Source organism: Pipistrellus hanaki, assembly GCF_964339955.1.
Source record: "Pipistrellus hanaki genome assembly, chromosome: 13".
Taxonomy (NCBI): Eukaryota; Metazoa; Chordata; class Mammalia; order Chiroptera; family Vespertilionidae; genus Pipistrellus; species Pipistrellus hanaki.
In genome coordinates, this window is record NC_140515.1 from 12,490,986 (window position 1) to 12,512,566 (window position 21,581).

The 21,581-nt window shown below is 48.3% G+C and overlaps 1 protein-coding gene across 19 annotated transcripts in view; it reads left to right on the top strand.

The window, feature by feature from the left end:
• Positions 1–21,581, top strand: part of MAGI1 (membrane associated guanylate kinase, WW and PDZ domain containing 1) — a 518,034-nt gene that overhangs the window by 280,876 nt on the left and 215,577 nt on the right. For all 19 annotated transcript variants that reach the window (XM_084902660.1, XM_084902672.1, XM_084902676.1 and 16 more), the window contains exon 2: positions 17,390–17,506. In XM_084902660.1, the coding sequence (XP_084758786.1) occupies positions 17,390–17,506 (117 nt within the window). The remainder of the gene's footprint in view (positions 1–17,389; positions 17,507–21,581) is intronic.

A 21,581-nucleotide genomic window follows, 5' to 3' on the forward strand; every position in this document is an offset into this window, starting at 1 on the left:
CCCTGTCATTTTCTCTCTCTCAGATGGATAATTTCTAAAGTTTTATCTTCAAATTGACTATTTCCTCTGCCCCCCCCCCATTGGTCATTTATTTTATAGTTTTAAAATTTATGTTTGTTTTACCTTTATATCTTCTGTTGGTTTTTTTGAGACTTTATACTTTTTCATTTGTTTTGGGTATGTTTGTAATTGCTCCTGGAATCATTTTGCTTTTAAATATTTGTCAGATAATTTCAATACCACTGATTATCTTCATTCTGGTTGAGCGTTTCCTGGATCTTATGATGAGTGGTGTTCCGTTAAAATCTGGACAGTGTGGATCGTATGTTATGAAACCTGTAATCTTAATTTAACTTTGTTTTACATGGTTTGACAGAGGAAGGGGGATGCTACTTGTTACTTACTCTTCTTTCATGGACACTTGATTGGGGGAGGGGTTTCTCATAGTTCAGGTGGGGCAGGAGCTGAGACTTCCCATTGGACACATGGGGAATGAGGGGGAGGAGAAGGAAGGGCTCATTAGCCCAGTGGAGTTAAAGTCTATCTCTCTACCCTGTGCTCTCTGACATCGGCCTTTCATGGGCGGGGAGATCGGGTGCCCCATTACAGCCTGGAGAGGACGGATGTCTAAGCTCCCTGCTCTGCCGTTTCTGGGTTGGGTTGCTCTGCTATTGGATAGTGTGGCATTTGGCTGCAGTAGAGCAGTTACGGTCTAAAAGTTTTCTGTGTTGTTCGTCTCTCTCTTTGCTGGTTCTTCAGCCAGGGAGAGCAGAGCTTTTCTCATTCTTTCTGTTTGATCCATTGGCGCTTCCCACTCACCAGCTCTTCACTCTCATTCCGGGATGAATGAGGCACAAAGAAAACCCAGGGACCAGCGTCCAAGCAAGGTCTGCCCCGAGGTCCCCCTCTTGTCTTGCTCTCCTGTTATCTTTCAGACTTCTCATTGCCTGGTGCTCGGCGTCCATGGATGCTGCTGCACTCAGTGGGAGGAACAGGGAAATGGGTCTCTGCCCACCTTCCCAGAGGGGAGTGTTACCCCTGTACTTCCCTAGACAGCAGGCAAGACCTCGACTGCTCTGTGATCCAGAACATTTAGTGATGAGAGCTGTGGCCATGGCCTGAGCTGTTTGTTAGCAGCATGGTTTAAAGGAGACAATTACTAAGGAAATGGTCATCTGCATTTCTCCAGTTCTCTTCCCAGCCCTTCTAAGGCATTCCCAACTGAGAAGTTAACCCTGGTGGTCTTGATCTGGCATCAAGACGGGTTCAGGAATCTGGAGAAGGGGCTGTGTATAAATTAAATAAGAGTCCAGAGATGAAACATAATTTTGAAAGGCATTGGGGGCGGGGGTGGGGGAGGGGGCAGAGGAGCCTGGCTGAAGTTCTCCTTGTCTCAGGACCCCTTGCTTTTTATTAACACAAATTGTCCTAAGGTGAGGTGGAGATAGACACATCAAATGGTAGGGATTGGTACAGAGTTCATTGTCATATTGGGGAATTGCCTTTGGCTGTTCAGGTGTTTGGCCAGTAGGAGGCAATAACATGTAGATTGAGATGCCCTGAGCTGTCTAGCAGCAAACAATCAATTTATGCATCCCTTTCAGGTTTGGGGAAATGCCTTTAGGCAGTCCCAACAGGCAATAGCATATGTGTCTCAGCCCTTGTTGAATCCCCAAGTTTCATCAAGCTTCCAATGAAACTCTTGCAGTTATGACATGCTGGAACTGGCTTCCGGCAAGAAGCCACCAGTGGAAGGGCAAAGAACCTTCCCCACCGTGGGGCCTGCCGCAGTGCAGAAAGCTCATGACATCTCCGGGTCCCTTCTTCTTCTCCGTGTTTACCCAGGTGCCCAGTGCTGTATTTCAGCCAAGAACTGATTTTGGAAAAGATTTCTACTTCCGTTGTAGAACATGTCCATGATATGTCATGTTAAGGCCTGTGCTGCCCCAGCTGATTTGGGGGCAGGACTTCAACACAAGAGCCTCCTGCCTGTTTGGGGCCAGAAGCATCCAGAGTTGGCACAGGGCATGTTTCCCCTCCCGGCAAGTCGCTCACGGGAGGTGGCGCTCTCGTTCTGTAATTGTCATTCTTTTATATACAAGACTTGGTTTTAGCTCTTTTCCGTGCAGGACTGGTTGACTACATTTTCTTTCCAGAATCTCCCTAATTATGAGGAGAAAAGCAAATGTTGAGCTAGTTTTTTTTCAACAAGAAAAAAAAAAAAAAAAAAGACGAGAAGCGTAGCAGCTTTTATTTTCATCTTTGGACTGTGCTTGAACGTTGAGGTCGCAGTGTGCTCCCGTGCATGTAACTAAAGCACAGGTGTCGAGGGGGTGGGACGCGTGGTGTCTGGGTAAGCCCGCATAGACACACGCTACGGAAACTTTTGGTATCTGGGTGAAGAAAGGGCATTTGGGGGGCTTAGTGTTTTAAATTTGTGGATGGAAAAAATGTTACACTTTTCAGTCGTTTCCTCTGGAGAGAGGGCTGGGACAGCCTGGGACTGGCCAGTGCTGACTGGCATCTCCTTAAAGGACACTGATTGCCCTGTGCGCACTGAGAGGCTGATCTGCACCTGGGAGTGGCTGGAGGCATCAGCCGGTGTTGGTCCTTGAAGAAGACTTTGAGGGGCACATGTGTTAACTCAGTGTTAGCTGGGTGTCAGCCTGTCAGCAGAAGAGCGGCTTGGTCCCCCTCAGGCGCAGTCGAGGTGTCTCATGCAGGCGCCTCTGTGAGCTCCTCCAGCTCCTGAGGCTGACAGCGCCCTGAGGACAGGGCTCACACTGGCCTCCCCTGCACGCCATGGCCCTCCTACCTTGTTCTCTGCCACCCGTCACAGCCAGGGGGCACCTCGGGCTCCAGTGCCTACTCCACCCTTTACATTCGATGTGTGCTCTTCAAGCTAAATGTACGTCACTTATGGCTTTTCTCGGGAATTGGTGTGAAAGCGGAAAGTGTGGCTGAGCCTCAGGGAGAGACATGGAAGCCCAGGTCACCCAGAGTCCCCTGGTCCTTGGAGAAGGTCCTGCCAGCTAGTGTGAGTTCCCCTCCGCAGTCAGGGTTGGCGGAAGGCCAGTGTGAGCCGGGCTGTGACTCTAAGGGCGCCTTAGGGGATGTTCTTCACTCCCATCCCTCCCGCCTGCTCCTGGGGCTTTGATTGCAGGGCACTTTGTCTGAGGAGACCCCACAGGATGCTCTGGACACAGAAGGTTCTGTGTGGATATTCTCAGACTTAGTGGACCCGCTGAGAATTCAGGGTCAGAAAAGAAGTCCATGCTTAGACCCTGCTGTACACTGGGATCACTAGGGAATATGCAAAAATAAAAGAAAGAAAAGAAAAAAAGTAAAGAACAAAAAGCCCATTTCTTCCTCACAGATTCTTAATTGCTCGGAGGTCCGGGCCTCCGCACTGGTGTTCTGGCAGGTGCTGAGTCTGGCTTTCAGCAGGTTTTGAGCCCTGGCTGCGAGGGTGCTCCCAGCCGCCCCATGAATTCATTCTGCCTGAGCCTGGTGCTTCCCTGGGGTGAGGACATCCCAGCCGGAGGAGAGAGCTGCTCGCTGCTGTTAGGGCCATGTGGGGGGTCCAGTGAAGGTCATTCCTTCCGGTTCTCACCTTAGCTCAATCGCCATCATCTGATTTACTCTTCTAATACAGATTCATTAACAGTGGGACGTCTCCATGGTGGTTGGCATCTCCCTAGGGTGTAGCCTGCTCTCAAAGGGAATTGCAAAACGTATTTAATTTTGTGAAATAAAGTTTATTTAATTCTGTGAAATGTATTTCACTGCTAAGGATACCTTTCTCTCTTGCGTGTCAGTGCTGGTCTGAAATCAAGCCGTGGGGAGAGGTCCCAGGTCGCCCGGGCTGAGGTGCTGACCTGTTTGTTTGTTCCTCTGACATGTGTCAGACCTGCTTCTACGTTTTGGTGGCTGAGTGCCAGGGACTTGCTTGCCCCACGGGGGTCAGTGATTGGGTTTATTGGCTCATCTGGCATCTTGGTTGCAGTTTTAAAAATGTTATTTCAGAAGTGGGGTGAATATGAACAATATATTTAGAGGAGAAGTTTTGGAGATTTCACTGCTAAGAATTCAGGGTTTTACCCCCTATTGTGAGTAAACACTCCGCCCACCCTGCATGCAGGGTCTAGCTTCGTTGCACAGGGGGGAGAGGAGCTGGAGGAGATGCCACCGACCAGGGCCTGCTGGGATGACGGCTGACCCGATGAGCCAGGAAGGAGCTTTGCCACTTTTCCCGAGAGGCACAGTCCTGTTAATTTTGGAAGAGGACTCTGGGGGAGAAGGCGTTGCAGGGATGGAAAGGTGAAGCCAAAATAAGTATCACATTTTCAGAACGGGAGAGACCTCTGGGATTTTCGAATCCGGCTCCTTCATTCACAGACATGTGAACTAGGCCAGTGTATGAGGGATTTCAGCGACATTCATTAAGCACCTATTAAAATGCCCCACGCTGTGCTAGAGCTAGAAGAGGCAGATGATGGATTCCTCAGGGTTCCCGAGAGACAGAGATAATAGAATGCTTGTATGTGTGTGTATCTGTACTTAAATTTAAGGAGGGATTTACTGTGAAAAATTTGCTTGCACAGTGATAGAGGCTGACAAGCCCCCAAACCTGCAGTTGGAAAGCTGGAGTCTCGGGAGAGTTCAGAGGCAGGAAAAGCCAGCGTGGCGGCCCAGGAATCCCTCCCGCTCCTGGAAGGGCCAACCCCTTTGTGCTGCTCAGGCCTTCAACTGATTGGGTGAGGCCCACCCACGCCCTGGAGGTCAATCTGCTTTTATCAGTGTCTGCACGTCAGTGTTAAACTGCCCACAAGCTTACGCACAGAAACACGCAGAATACCAGAATTGATCAAATATCTGGGCACCAGTTAACTTGACACATAAAATTAACCTCACAAATGACTTCCCTAGCACAAATCTGACACAGATTTAGGTATCAAATGCAGGTATCCTAACCCTTGCCCACAGTTTTGTGTGGGTATATGTTTTGCTTTTTTTTTTAAATTTCATTATGCCGTTTGCTGACTCATCTGTAATAAATGAATACATATAAAACATACATCAGACTTGATAAATTAGATTTCATCAACAATCAAAACTTCCACTTATCAAAAGACATCATCAGGGAGGTAAATAGACAAGACATGGGCTAGGAGAAGATATTTGCAAACTACATTGCTAGCTAGTATCCAAGACGCATGTTTAACGGCATTAGTCGTCAGGGTAGTCCAAATTTAAATAACGAATAAACAATATGATACATAAGAAGAATACGCAAATAAACGGTGACTAGAGAATGCATCCTACGGGGAGGAGTGCAGCTGTGTGCTACTCCTCACTGCTGGCACAACTCCCCCGCGCCTTCGTCTGCACACCTCAGCCAGACGTGTTCCGTGAGCAGCGGGTGTGCGAGAGCAATCTGGGGATGGCATTTAGGTTTTCCTCAGTTTGCAGTCTGGCGATATGGAAAAACCAGCTTGTTCAACCTGTTTGTTTTATATACTTAGTCGTGATCACAAATCGTTAAAACATTTCTCTCCTTGAGAACAAACCACATTCCACGAAAGGTGTTTTGAAATATGTTACTTTCCAGTCGGTTGGTGAAGGAAGGGGAGGGCAGCTAAGGCTTACTGGGCATGGAAAGGTGTGTGTACAATGGAGGGGAGCGCTCCCACTCTGCCTCTCTGTGAGCTGGAGGCGGACACCCGTAGACGTTTTCCCGGAGTCACTGCTAACTGTCTCAGAGACTCTGCGGGCCTTTCTACATGTAAACTACATGTGTCCTGCTTCCCAGCACGGGATGGAGTGCTTTACCCTGTGCATATCTCTGCACAGTGTCATCAGTGAGACCACGTACACACACACGTGTGCCCTGGTCACCTGTTCATACTGGGCAACTGTATTCTGTTTTTGAGAGAGACAATCCCCCAGAGCAGGGGCTGGCAAAGTGCAGCGGGTGGCCAGCTCTGTGCTGCCCATGCTTGCAGTGCCATGGTATGAGAAGCCAGCCGTGCAGACTTGTACACATTGTGTGGGACCGGTTTCCTGCTGAGGAGGCAGAGCTGAGTGCTCGGCCTGGATCTCAGCCTGCACTGCCCACCGCCTGCCTTGGAGCCCGCGTGCCTCTGCTCTGAGCCCTCCTGCTGCTGGAGAGGTTTTCCCTCCATCCTTGCCTGTCTGGGGCCATGGGTTCTCTCTCGTTTCCATCTTTGGAAGATGTTTAAAGCGTTGCTGTGCAGAGTAGATTCCGAGGATGTGTGCCCAGGGGAAGTGGCTCTCCTTTTGCAGGCCCTCGTGTGGCATGGACAGTGCCTGTCCCTGTTGTCTGATGCAGCAGGAGCTGGAGGGGCATTCGCTGTCGTAACCCTGCTTGTGTGAGGTCCCCAGCGGGTCAGAGTGCCCGGAACCTGGTCCCAGCCTGCGGCTGTGTGAGGGGCAGACCACACCCGGACAGCTGGTGACCCAGATTATCCACTTTGTCTGAGAATAGATTAGGGTGAGGCTGCCTTAATGACTGGACGTTCCGGGCTCTGGAAGGTCGGCGAACTCAGCCTGCATGTACATAACGCATTGAAAACATGCTGTTTGCCAGCTCCATCCGCAGGCCCCACAGCCCAGGCGCTGCTCCTGGGAGGGGCCTTGCTTATGTGATATCCCGGGCTGCGCATTCTCCAGGGGCCAGAGGCTGGTTAGATGTTGCCGTCTTGGTGTTGGGCATCGGAGGCTGTTGGGAGTTTTGCAGTGGGAGAGTTCAGATGGGAAGTCAGTCTTTGCTTTTCATAATTGAGATTCCCATGGTCTCCAGGGCCATGGTGTATATAGAACTACCTTGTGTTACTTTCTTACTTTAAACACTGTCAAACCCACACCGCTGGTGATACAACAGCATAATGTGCACCCTCACCAGGACGGACCAGCTGCTCACCTCTGGACATGCCCATGCCCTCTCTCTGTGTGTATGCACACCTGCATGCAGACCAGTCACCGGAGTGGCGGGGCCGTCTGCCAGCTGCAGTCCATTCTTCTGTAAAAGGCCCGGAGAGAGCCAGCCTCCGCTTGGAGTGCGGATTGTAAAGTTAGGGCCTAGCACAGAGTCTGCTCTGGACTCCACATCACCGGGCAGTGTTTCCAGATCCCCACGGAATGTCTTCTTAAACGCTTCATGTGTTCTTGAAGGGCAAGCAGACGTGCACATGGAAACAACATACGTGCTCAAACACATGTCTTCAGATGCCACTCCAGGTCTGAGGGTAGAGACAGCTGACAGCCCTGGGTGAGGCTACGCAGCTGCCTGTGGGTCAGAGGGGGGCATCACCACACTGTAGCTGAGTTACTTCCTGCTTTCTCTGTGCACATCTCATGTTTATTTACTTTGGACAGGTATTATTCTACCACTCTGCTTTAACTGGCATAAATATTAGAAGCACAAAAGGCTGGAAATAATGAAAAAAAATGAGATGATGGAATTTAAATCTTGCCTTTCTTTCTGTGCTTACTTCTGGTTCCTTCTCCCTGTGGGATGCAGTTTGTTATAAAAAGATCCTCCAGGAGAGAAAGAACAAAGAAGGCAGCCAGGATATAACGATAAAGCGGGTGTCCTGAAGGGCTAGCAAAATGTTTTGAGCTTATTCATGTGGGTAGTTCAAGGTCAGTAGTGGTTTCCAGAGCTCCATCAGCGCACACACATCTGTTCTGCAGCCTCTATTTTACATCACAGGCTCGCCACACCGTTCTCTGTCTCACTTTAGGTTCTGTGGAAGCCTGACTGAAAGGCTAAGTGTCCCTGTACCACAAGGGGCATAGATTTAATCTCTGCGTGTCTGAGGAGTCGTTTCCACTGGCCCTGCTGTTATGAGGGGTTATTCTTCGCCGGGTGGCCGAGGGGCAGTGCTGGGGTTTGCCAGAGATGGAGACATGGTGAGGAACTGGGAAACAGGCTCATTCTCAGAGCCTCGCTGCCCACGTGCTGTTAGGGATTTGCTGCGGCTTAGACCACGGCCTCCCAAACCTCAGCATCCGTCAGCAGCACCTGGAAGGCTTGTGAAAGCACCGATTGCTGAGCCTGACCCTCAGAGATTCTGACTCAGTAAGTGTGGGACAGAGCCCCCACATTTGCACTTTAGTTTCTGGGTGATGCTGCTGAGGCCAGCCTTGGAAACAATGGCTCCCTCCGCCTCCACCCCGAGAGTCACAGAATTGCTCACCTGGAAATGCAGGGCCAGCATCTAGGCCAGGAATTGTTACTGTGGCCGGTGGGCCAAATACGTATGTCTTTGTAAATAAAGTTTTATTGGGAAACAACCTTGTTTACAGATAATCCCCGCGGTTTTCGTGCTACGGAGGCAGAGCTTAGTGGTTGGACAGGGTCCAGACGTGCTCCCAGAGTCGGGAACGGTGCGTCGGGCCCCTCGGAGAGGAACGCTGCTGACGGCTCATCTCCCCCCGCGCGTCCCTGGCATCGGGGAGAGGGGGCTGGGAAGGAATTCTGCAGGGCTCTGGCCCTCGGGTGTTCCAGTCTGTGTGGTTTCTAGAAGCAAGGGCTTTTGTCTTTATTTTTCTACTTAAGTATACAGTATATGATCATGGAATTTCATTCATTACTTCTCAACAGGCCATTCTCTACATTAGTTTTCTTTATGGGAAAGAGCTGCTTCTCAAAGTGAAAAGAAACACAGAGTATATCTTGTGCCTTACTAGTACAGCGCTGGCATCCGTTTGAAGCCTGGGTGGGGAATTTTAAAAACCACACAATTAAAAGGGGGAAATCATTCTTATTTTGACACTGTGATTGTCAGGTTGGTGATACTGTACTTGTTTTAGACTGTGGGAGGAACTGGCATAACCTCTCTGGCAAGCAGGGTGTCACGCTGTGGCAAGAGTCTTTAAAATAATGTTGATACGTATCACTCCAGGAATTCCCCTTTTAGGAAACTTCAGCGAAACTTCATATTCCTTACAGCATGGTTTGTAGTATTTTTTAAAGGAAAGAGAGCTAAATGTCTGTGAACACAGAACTGCTGCTATGATGGTGAGTCCACACTGCTACCGTGGAGCCATTTAGAAGGGAAGCTGATAAAATCCTTTTGGAGATCATTTGTATCAAAAGCCTTAAACATTTTTTATGCTTTCGGCACCAATATTTTCATTTCAGGAATGATGAGAAAGCAATCAGAGATACAGACAGCTTTTGTACAAGGAGAATGATCAAGGGGAAGGCACTGGATATGCTTAGTAATTAGTAATCGTTAAGTAGATGGTGATGGAATGAGGTGCTAAAATACTGGATAGCTAATGAAGTGTATTTTTGAGCACCAGTGTATTGGGAAGGTCACTGATTATGCTAGATTTGGGTATAAATCCACGTGTACAGCATGCACCTGCATGTCTCACATGAAATAGGAGCTCTGTGTTCCGCCCAAACCTGTCAGCACCAGGTGCGCCCAGACACTGGACAGATTTAGGCTCCTCCCTTCCTTTGCTGTCCTCCTCCATCACATCAGCACGCCCTATCCGTTCCAGCATTCAGTGGCATCCCTCTGTCCCCGCTGTCCCCTTTCCCACAGGGCCTTCCTGTCCACGCCTCTTCGGGTCTCCCGAGGCCCGCTCCACGGTCATCGCATCACCTGTCTCTCCATCTGGCCCACTGCAAGCTGAGAGGTCACCTCAGGATTTAGACCACGCCTTCCCTCCTCTGACTGAAATCCCTGCAACGCGTTCCTACTGAGCTTAGACTAAAATGACTCCTTATCGGCCCTGGAGGCCCAGAATTCTCTGGCTTCCACATCTGTGCCACATGTGACCTACTGCGCGACCTCTTTTCTACTTCTGAGCCATTTGCAATGCTGCTCCCTCTGCCTAAAAAGCTCTTTCCCCGCATGTTGTAGAGCAACTAGCCTCTCATCCTTCTTCAGAGCCTAAATCTTAACGGTTTTCTGTTGGAGGCCAACCCTGTCCCCTTCCTAAAGCCTGCCAGCCCCTGCTCAGGAGCTCCGGGCTGTGCTGGTGGGACTCAGGGTCCACAGAGCATGTGGCTGTAGGCTCTTAAAAAACAAAAAAAGATATGTATTTGATTTCAGAGAGTGAGGGAGAGTGAGAGACAGAAACATCAACGATGAGAATCATTAATCTGCTGCCTCCTGCACACCCCTTACTGGGGATTGAGCCTACAATCTTGGCAAGTGCCCTGACCAGGAATCGAACTGTGACCTCCTAATTACTAGCTCAATGCTCAACCACTGAGCCATGCCAGCTGCGTGCTGTAAGTTCTTAATAAAGGTTTGTTGAATGCATGAATGGATCTCTTCAAATGTCTAATTGTATTGTGAATGTGTAGGTGTGTATAAATAAGTGTGTAAGTGTGCATACACACAATTAGAACGTTATTGGTGATGCAAAACAAGTTGATTTTAACTTTTTTTGTTGTATTTTTCAAATATTGTAATTAATCTATATTACTTTTTAGTGTGGTAAAATAGACATAACAAGAAATTTATCACCTTCGCATTTTTAAGTTTTCAGTTCTGTGGCAGTCAGTGCACTGCTGTGCACCCTCCCCACCCCCATCCTGGACCTTTTCCATTTCCCTTTGGGAACTCTACCCTTGGAACACTGACTCCTCAAAAATGTATACTCTTTTCACAATTAGAAAATTATATTAGAAACAAATAGCAACCATCTTTTCAAACAAAGCTCATATCAATATATTTTGGACTGTGAGTTTGCGTAACTATAAAACTAGTTAATTTGTGTTCCCATATCTAATTTTGGTTTTAAAAAATTATTCTTCCTAAGTCTAAACTGCTGAGCTTACGGGTTTCTCTTTGGCTGCCGTAGCTTCCCCGCAGTGCAGACCATTTGTGCTGCCTAACAAATGCGTCCTTCCTGCCGCTCTCATCATTTCTGGGAGACAGCGTGCCAGAGCAGAATCCGCTGCAAGTGCGATTAGTTTAATACTCACATCCAAGGTTTTCTCAGCGGTGAAATTAATTTGATAAAGTCTACATCTAATTGTGACGAAGCACTGTGCCTGGGCCTGGGAGAGGTGGACTTACAGGAGCTCATGATGGCAGAGTGGGGTTTGCCTCGTCGACTGGAAACAGCTGGCGTAAGGAGGCCAACAGGGCGCACTGGAGACCTGGTTTCCTGACCGTGAGGGTCAGTTCTCCTGCTGAGCGTTTGCCCTGAGGACCTGTGAGCCAGGGGCAGGCCGGACCAAGCAGACACCCTCAGACCTTGGAAGTGATGCTCCGGTTGAGTTGGCAGGAACCTGCCTCGCACAGGAGAGGAGAGTTAGAGATGGCACCCCTCCATGATGTGAGGGGCCATTTCATGTTTAAATGACGGCAAGCAAAATGTGCAGCATAAACAATTGATAAAGGAATCACATCCAGAATATATATTAAAAAAAGATCTTACTAAGAATAACAGAACAACCCATGTGGAAAACACACAAATATGAGCAAAAGTCACAGAAGAAACATAGACAAAAAAAAAAAAAAAAAAAAAAAATCATTCGGTTTCCTTAGTAATCAATAATTGTAAATGAGCACAACACGAGATGCCATTTTATTTTATTAGATTAGGGAGGTTTTAAAAAGACGCTGCACAGAACACAGTGAGTGGCTGTTCGGGTGAAGGCCTGGTGACCAGGTTGGCTTTGCGTGGAACCCAGGAGTGTGGATTTCAGAAGGGTTCTCGTCGTCCCCTGAGGAGAGGGCTCACTGTGCTGTCGCTGTTTGTGCTCAAATGGAAATGCTGGGCCCAGAGTTAGTGAGCGTCCTGAGTGTCCAGTGGGCAGCACTGCACAGGCGTTGCTACAGCTCATCGTCTGGGAGTGAAATGTGTGCTGTGCTGGGGAGGACTCAGGAGCTGGACCTGATCCCCTTTGGACTTTGTGGCCCCCAAAGCCGTTCCCTTTGCTGGTTTTGCTCTGCACCTTTTTGCTCGAATAAATCACAGCGATGAGCCCAGCTCTGTCCGAGTGCTGTGGATCTGTCAGTGAACCATCGAGCCTGGGGCTGGTGCCAGGGACCCTGGTACATTGGTAACTCAGATGTTGCCTTGAGTGTGGGACACAGGACCTCTAAAATTGTTGGTGGAAGATAAATTGGCACCACCATTTGAGGGAAAAATTTACCAGTAGGTAGGTAAGCTGAAGATGTCTTTGTCCATTTCCAGATTTAGAGAATTGAGAGAGAAAAATTAACATATGTTTTAAAAAAGGCATTGCAGTGACATTGTAGCATGGATGTGTTGTCACAAACAAAGGAGATAGCCTAATGTTCTATGGAGAAATATATTTTGATATATTTTTAAATAAAATATACAACATTTTAAAAAATAGAAATTACATCATCAATATGGTTAAATTTTTGTAAACTAATGTGAATTTAAAAAGCAGCAATACATTGTTTTAAATGTAAAAGACTGAATTCTAGATATGTAGATAAAATAACCTATATAATGAAATGGTAATATGTAAATTGACCCTAATGGCGGAATGACTTGGGAACTACCGGTCGCTATAATGTGCACTGACCACCAGGGGGCAGATGCTCAATGCAGGAGCTGCCCCCTGTTGGTCAGTGCGCTCCCACAGAGGGAGCTCCACTCAGCCAAAAGGCAGGCTGATGGCTGCAAGCGCAATGGAGGGGCCAGGAGCCTCTCCTGCCTCCTTGGCAGTGCTAAGAATTTCCAACTGGTGGCTTAGGCCCAATCCCCATGGAGAGTGGACCTAAGCCGTCAGTTGGACATCCCCCAAGGGTTCCCAGGCTACCAGAGGGATGTCTGACTGCCAGCTTAGGCCCGATCCCCTGGGAAGTGGTCCTAAGCTGGCAAGTGGACATCCCCTGCAGGGTCTCAACTGTAAGAGGGCACAGGCCAGGCTGGGAGACCCCTTCTGCCCCCAGTGCACACGTTTTCATGCACTGAGCCTCTAATGAAAACATAAAGGGAATGGCAAATTTAGGGCTGCCTAAGCCTCTTTTGCCCGTGTGTATTATAAAAATCATCTTAAATCATCTGAATCCTTTTCTTGGAAAAAGTTCCGCGTATTTCTGACCTATGTTTTCTTTTCCCTTTTAAAACAAATCTTGAATTTCAAAGGAAGTGTAGATGCTGTGACAAACTCTGTCTTTCAATATATTATTTCATTGGCTCACCGCCCTTGGCTATTAGGAGAAGATTTATAGACATGTCTCCTAAATAATTGGCAATTAATTTGAGATTAGATGCCCAAAAGTACAGTATTCTTAGTGTAACGTGAAGGTGGAGGCTTCTCGCCTACAAATGTCACGGAACGCAGAGTAAATGTTAGCGGGCAGCATAGTTAGCTCTGCCCTTTCACACATTCGCAGGAGAGAGGAATTTGAGTTTGATGACCACGAACTGGGTTGGCTAGTTTCAATGTAAAGCTTATGTAAACCGAGAGTGCCTCTATGTCCTGATGCTTCCCATCTGTAAATCCCTCGTTTATCTCCATAGGGACTGATGGGAACCTATGGTCCACAAGGGATAAAGAGATACTGTATCCAAATCTTCTTTGGAATTGTGCTTACATTTGGGTCCCATGGACATCTTCTTTGGTGGCTCAAATAATAACTCTCAATATTTTTTTTTTTATGGCTAGGACTCTGGTCTCCTAGGGCCGGGGTCGGCAAACCGTGGCTCGCGAGCCACATGCGGCTCGTTGGCCCCTTGAGTGTGGCTCTTCCACAAAATATCACAGCCTGGGTGAATCTATTTTGAAGAAGTGGCATTAGAAGAAGTTTAAGTTTAAAAAATTTGGCTCTCCAAAGAAATTTCAATCTTGTACTGTACTGCTGATATTTGGCTCTGTTGACTAATGAGTTTGCCGACCACTGTCCTAGGGGAAGGTAAACCATAGATTCCAGGTAAGAGATTTTGCTGGTGAACATGGTTATCCTTTTGGTCAAATTCCAAAGTGCTCTATACCCGGGATTTACCTGTTGGTTTCATTTCCTGAACTTAATTCGCGCTCAGAGCCTGGAATCCTTCATGAGCTGGATGTTTGTTAACCAGTGTGTACCTGTCTAGGCCAATTGAGACCAAGGAGAATTTTAGTCTCCCCCCACAAACTCGAGAAATATCCTGTGATCCAGTTTTCCTAGGCCTGTATTTCGTTTCTCACCATTTCTAAGCCATTGGGATGAGTTTTAAGTTTAGCTGCATTAAAAAAAAAAAAAAGTAACAGTTCACCTTTATTTCATTCTTGCCTCGAATCCTTGTCCACTCTGTATTCTCATGATGGTAATTTCCAGCTCTCATCCATGCTTTCTCCTTGCCATGCTCTGTCTTTGTCCCACGAATCCTCCCAGCGATCTGGTGCGGGGCTGTGTGGTGTCCGTGCTCTGTGTTCCCGTGTGAGAACAGTGAGGGTCAGGGGTTCCACAGTGCCCTTGGGTTCACCAACTAAGACCCGGTGGAGCCAGGATTAAACCCAGGCCTGTCTGTCTTAACTGCCAAGATTTATTCTATTTTTCTTTTAGTTCAATTTTCTAATGGGATTTTGAGAACTAAGCCAATTACATAGTCATTCAATAGTTGTATTTATTTCAAATGTTTGAAATACGGTGTGTTACAGAATAATTTGCATACTACACACTACACTTATTTACAGATATATTGTAGCTCTGTAAGTTTTGACAAATGTATAAACCTGTGATCTCCCTATCATAACCAAGATATATTTTATGGACAGCTCCCCCAAAAAGTTACCTTGTGCTTCCCCTTTTAAAACCTTTTATTTTGGAATCCTTGCAGATGCCCAGGAAGTTGTAAAAATAGTGCAGAAGTTTCCTGTGCCCTTCGCCCAGTTTCCCCCCGTGGTAGCTCCTCCATAAGGGTGGCTGTAGCACAGCCACAACGCCGAGAAAGGGGCATTGTCACTCTCCGCAGGCCTGAGGTCCCCGGCTCCTGCATCGGTCTGGGTCTACTCGCGGGTAACCACGTAGCTGCCTTCTGCGCTATAAATCTGGTTAGCCTTTACTAAAGCTTTCTGTAACGACAGCGCTGTGCAGTATGTTCTCTCTCGTGTCTAGCTTCTTTTGCCTAGCATTGTGTGTTTGAGAGGGATCAATATTATGTCTGTGCTCCTTCTAATTGTGGGGTAGCATCCCATTGTTGGACTATAATGTAGTTCGCTTATCCATTCTCCTGCGGATGGACATTTGGGTTGTTTGTAATTTGGGCCTATTATATAATGAGTAACGTTGTTATGAAGATTTACCTACGTGTGTGTGTGTGTGTGTGTATGGGGGCCAGGGAGGGTTGTTTTCATTTGCTTGCATAAGTCAGAGTGGAAACGTTTGGTTAGTGAAGGCTTAGCGTAATAATACACTGCTAAATTGTTTGCCCAAGAGAACGAACCATTTTCTACACAATCGTGCTAACACTTGAGATGGTCTTTAATTTTTGTCATTCTAATGTGTATGTAGTAGGTCCTTATTGTGGTTTTAATTTGCCTTTCTCTGATAATGAATGTTATTGAATACCTTTTCATTTACTTGATGGCCAGTCGTATGTATGCTTCTGTCTGATCAAACCCTGTGCCCATTTTAGGGGCAAGTGGTGGGGATTTGTCTTCTTCATTCAGTAAATATTTGACGAGTAATTGTATGTTTATTGAATGACCTAAGATTGACTTGAATATATGTATTTTCTTTTTGGCCACTTGAAACTGTAGGTAAAATGCAACTCAAATAAAATCGTTCAGGTTGGTTGTTAGAACATTCTAAAATGATCATCTGTAGCAGGGAACCTTGTTCTGAACATGACATTGGGCTTTAGATCAGTAGTTGCTTGCCTGGCAGGACATATCACCCTGACCACTCCTGTCACCCGCATGGCCTCCTCTTCTTGGCCCCGGGAAGTTTCCATCTGAGACATGACTGCTGTGGTCACACGGGTGCTGAGTTGCCGCATTGTTTCTCTGAGGCTAGAAATGCTCTTACCTGCTTTTTATCTTCTCTAAGAACGGAAGGGCAGTCCGAGCCTTGTTGTTTTTAGCCGCCACTGTCGCATCTTTCTCCATTAAGAACGAATGTTCCCTAGGCTGATAAGCAGGCCTTCTGTGGCTCCTGTGGACTGTAATTTGTGTTTATTATTTTGAAAAACTGTTAACTTTTTTTTCCTGTGGCACATATTTATAAGAACATATATATTTTTAGCTTTGTTTTGTTCTGTTACGTGTAGAGAATTACAAAGAAGTAAACACATAGCACCTCGCAGTTAACTATCGCTTAAACAACAACAAAGATAAAAAAGAAATATGTATCTAGAGTTTGCAAATCAACACAGGGGCGTGAGATCTCTATGTTTCCACCTGTCTATATAAAGAGCGATTTCTCCTTTAGTTCCCACGTTCAAGACCTTCTTCCTAAAGGAAACTATGAAAAGAACGTCCGCATGATTCCCTCCATTCACACATGGTGTCTCCTTTTCTCCCTTGTCTTCTTCCCGGGAGGGGTCAGACAGTGTGCCCCACGTGTCCCCACGGTGTCCGCACACGCAGACCCGGCTTCCTCACAGGGCCGCTGTTTGGATCAACTCTGTTTGGATCAACTTAGTTCAGCATTTTTCAACCGCTGTTCCGCGGCACATTAGTGTGCCGCGAGATGTTGCCTGGTGTGCCGTAGGTGCAGAAAAGACAAGAATTTTATAATTTTTCACTATTTTGTTTACTTAATATTTCATAATAAAGTAATTATAAAATACTTTCTTTGTGTTTATTTGATTCCTATTCAAGAGAATTACTTTATATACAGTCAATATAGGCACAGAGTTAAATTTTTTAACATTTTCTAATGGTGGTGTGCCTCGTGATTTTTTTCATGAAACAAGTGTGCCTTTGCCCAAAAAAGGTTGAGAAACACTGACTTAGTTCATCCCTGGGGGTTGTTTCTAAGTATTTATTTATTTATTTATTTATTTGCCATTGTAAAAGCTGTGCGATAAATACCAGTAGAGATGTCAGCAGACTTTGCAGGTATATCCACAGGGCTCAGTTCCACCGGTTGGACCCCTGGCCCAAGATCATTTTGTAATTGGTCAGCTCCTGCGAGGTTGTCCTCCTGAAGGCTTCGGCATCCTCTCTCATGGATTTTGCTAATGTCTAGGCTGCATGTTTTGGCTGCAATGGCCCAGTTTACAGTCTTCGTTGTTTTATCCTTCTGGTATGAGGTGAAAGGGGACCCCCGCCTCAGTGCCGTTTTGTCCTCGTTGCATCCTCGCTTGCCGTCACCCTCGGGGAGGACGCCCTGCGGGTGATGAGGGGTGCGGGGGGCCTCCTGCGGTCCCCGCGCGGCTCGGAGGCGGTGGCTGATGGGCTCTGTCTGTTTACACGTTCCCGCAGGAGGAAAGCTGAGCAAGGACCTGCGGCACTTCCTCAGCCAGCGCTTCCAGAAGGGCTCCCCGGACCACGAGCTGCAGCAGACCATCAGGGACAACCTGTACCGCCACGCTGTGCCTTGTGAGTAGCCGGGGCGGGCGCCGCACCCTGGGTGGCTGGGTGGGGGGTCGGGGGGAGAGGAGAGCGGCTGGCCCAGTGGCTCCGAGATCCCGGGAACCCCTCGGAGCAGTGGGTCACACAGCACGGCACAGGGCGGGGTGATTCCTTGGCGTTCAGGCGCTGGCTCTGCCCAGAGCTCGCCAGCTCCCAATGCCGGCCAGTGATCTGCCGCTGTAGGGTCAGTGTTCTCATCCGTGGAAGGACCTGTCACTCACACTAACACCCAGAGCCCTGTGCTAAGGAGGGAATGGGATGAGGTACCAGTTCAGAGCATCAGCCTCTGTAAATGCTGACTGTGGCTGTATCAATGGCGGGGACCAGGCCAGAGGCCTTCAGAATGGCCACTGATGGGGGCGGCTGTGAGGCAGGCGATTGGCAGCTGAGGGGTCCTGCAGGATCCCGGGCGGGGGTCCCAGAAGACAGGTGACTGTCTGATTTCATGCGAAGCAAGAATGACTCTGGCTTTATTGCTGGGAGGTTTTCCTGGCTCCTCTCTGGTACCCCATACTTCACAGTTGGAAATGCCTTTTTAGAAACACTGTATTTTAATCAGGGAAAGAAAGGAAAAACAAATTGAAGTTCAAGGTACCTGCGTATTGTTTGATTAGTTTGCTATAAATGGCTTTCTTTAGTAAGTTATATTTCACAGGTTACGTGTGAGCATTGTGAACGTTCCCTGATACACCTGCAAAACAAAATACACGTAACCTTATCGGAGGCGTGCCATCGCCCTGCAAGAACGCAGGCCGTCAATCTGACCGGGGCCCTTAGAGAGCAGCTTCTAGAACAGTCCCCCTGCCCCCGGGCCCCATGTTACTTCTTAGTAAAACCAAGGCTCCAGGAGAAAAAGAGCTTGACTTCCAGGAACCTGGGTTGGTCCCCGACGTGGCCTCTCCCCGCTGCCAGGCAGAGCTCCGGACAGAGAGGGTGTGGTCCGAAGGTGCCCATGGGACTTCTGGCCCTCAGTCTCTCGAGCTTTCAACATTGGGATTGAAACTGGAATCGGAACGACGCCCTAATAATTTCTTACACTTGGATTAGTAATAATTTCTGGTGTTAATCACAGGGGTTAAGCACGGATTGTCATTCTGTTTTTATATATCAAGAAAGCAAGGCACTAAGGTAAACCAACAGAAACAGGTTTACGGGTGACCAGGGCCTCGGGTCTCCTGATCCACCACTGCCCTGCCTCTGAGATACTGTCCAGTTTTACTCTCAGAATAACCTTTTGAGGCTGAGGTTTTGTACCCATTTTACAGATGAGGAAACAGAGTCGGGCAGATCAAGTACCTGCGAAGTGGCATCTCTTAGGCCATCAGGGCTTGTGGCTGGAGCGCGGCCGCCGCTGAGGTTCTGGCACAGCAGGTTGGACGCAGTTTTGCAGAATTCGGAAATTGCAGAATCACGATTGTTCTCCGTGCAATCTTCCCCCTGCTTAGATTCCAATTTAAGAAATGGGGAATGGAGCACACCATTTCTGGATGCATCTGTGGCGTTGCCATGGTTACGTTTTGGCATGCTTTCCCGTTTATGTTTTCCACTGATTTTATTGCACCTGACTGTGAGCTAAATGACTTGGTCCTCAGCCCGCCTTCACGTAGGAACTGGGGCAGAAGTGACCTCGGCCGTCCCCCACAGCGGAGAATCACGTTTCATCTTTGCGTGTGTACCCGCCCGGGGTTGCATTCCTGCGAAACCAGCAAATTAGGGATTTGGGACGTGCAAATGGTCTTCCTGCTGAAAAAGAAAGCACGTAGTGTTTCATTTTACGTTTCCTTCATAAAACGGGCAGGAAACTCGGCGGAGGCTTGTTTCCGAGGCCGGCGGGTGCGTGCCTTTGAACAGGAGAGGCCTCTGGGCGCAGGTTCGGTTCCCGGCCCGCACCCCTCCGGCCACGGCCGTGTTTGCTTTGGTTCTTTGGCCCATGTGACGGGGAAGCGGGACCTCTGCCACCTGTCCTGCCGGCCGCTCAGGAAGCCCTGCGGCCCTGGGCGTGGGGGACAGACCCTCCTGGCTCTGTGGTCACTGCCCTGGGAACCAGCTCGTGTAATCTGCCTCTTCCAGAGCTTCCTGCTGCTGCTATTTCGGGGACTTCGGTATTTTGGGAAGGGATGACCTCATGAGCAGGTGCTTGCGCGTTGGGCAGCCTTCCTTTCCTGTACGTCTTAGGAGGCTCCGCGGCAGAGACATTAGTAAGTGAAGCCCTTTGTCTGGAGTTCTCCTCTCAGTGCAGCCCAGCCTTGCACATGCCACAACGGCTTTCACCATCGAGGGTCCCTTTTATCCAGACCCCTGCGCAGCAGCCCTCCCACTGTACAGCTTAGTGAGATACTAGAAGCCTGGTGCTCGACATATTTGCACTGTGTGTGTGTGTGTGTGGGGGGGGGGTCCTCAGCCCAGTCCTCGCCCTCTCAGTCTGGGACCCCCAAGGGGTCCTTAGCGCCGTTGGTGAGGAGGTGAGAGAGGATCCCGCCCCTGTGCTCACCAGCTGTGAGCCCGGCTGGCTTCTGGCTGAGTAGCGCTCCCCCTGTGGGAGCGCACTGACCACCAGGGGCAGCTCCTGCATTGAGTGTCTGCCCCCTAGTGGCCAGTACTGCGTGGAATGACCCCCTAGTGGTCAGTACACATCATAGTGACCGGTCATTCTGCTGTTCAATTGATTTGCATATTAGGGTTTTATTATACAGGATGATTCGCCTGTGTAAAGTGCCCATCCAGTGCTACTTTGCTTGTTGTTATTCTCCACTCCCACTTTATTAAAATACTTTTATTTCAATAGTATGAGCAAGGTCATCACAATTAAAATGTAATTAATTATATTTGCCATTGAAAATCACCCCCCCAAAACAAACAAACAAACAAACAAACAAACAAAAAACACACAGCAATTATGGCAGAAAAGAGAGCTATATCTCAGTAAATTGCAGTCCTGGTGGGAAGCCTGAGGGCGTGCTGGAGCTGTGTGGCCCTTTGCAATCTCCCTGACCTCCGTAAGCTTCAATAACATGGAAATAGAAGCACCCAATCCACCGCTGTCTCCCCAGACCTCTGGCACCTTGGGAGAGGGGTCCGTCACAGGAAACGGGGGGAGAAGAGGGGTGTCATTAATAACACTGTGATTAGAGCAGTGTGACAGGGACCGTTGAAGAAGTATCTTCTCTATGACTTGCAAGTAACATACAAGTAATTGCAAGTAATACATACAATAGAAATTTAATAATGGTTTACTGATTATTCAGCTTTTAAAAATCATTACAGGATTCTCTTGGGACATCTAGATTTATCTTAGTTTATAGGACTCTTCTTAGTATACCAGTGGAAAGTCACCTTTAAATCATGGATTTGAAACGCATGTACATGGCATCCATGCTGCTCACTTCTCTCCTTCCTCAGAACCATTGGGGTAACATTCCTGTCTCCTGCCCTGAAATCCTGTTGGATTTCCCAACCTCCTTGCCCTCAGTGCTGCAGTCACAGAAACTTCATCCCCAAACATACCTGCTGCCTTTTATAACTGGGCAGATGCTATGCCCTACATTTCCGTTAAGCTTTAATCTAGATGCCACTTCCATCACGAAGGCCTCCGAGGTTGTGCCCACTGCCCTCACTGCTCCCAGACCACCTCTGTGACTCTCTTCAAGCATGTACTTGCCTGCCGCATGTCTGTCTGTCCTGCCAGCATCTACCTCTGCTGAGGTTGGGCCCTGCCGGCCTCAGTGACCAGCGCGTGCCTAGAACATTGCCTGGGCCATAGGATACATATTTGTTGAATGAACGAACAAAACGAAGAAGTGGAGAAGATGCCCTTTGTGTTCCTTGCTTTATTTTTTCCTCGGTTCCTGCGCATTCGGGGCAAAGAGCAGAGCTGCTTTTGCCCTGAAGTTTTTAGAATAAGAGGCAGCTCAGAGGTGTGAGGTCTTAGCAGGCTGCTCGGTCTCCCGTGACAACATGGCTGGCCAGCCAGGCCCAGGGGAAGGCCAGGCTCAGGGGAGCGGGGAGCTCGAGTGCCATACCCCCTCCTCCTGACTGCGAAACC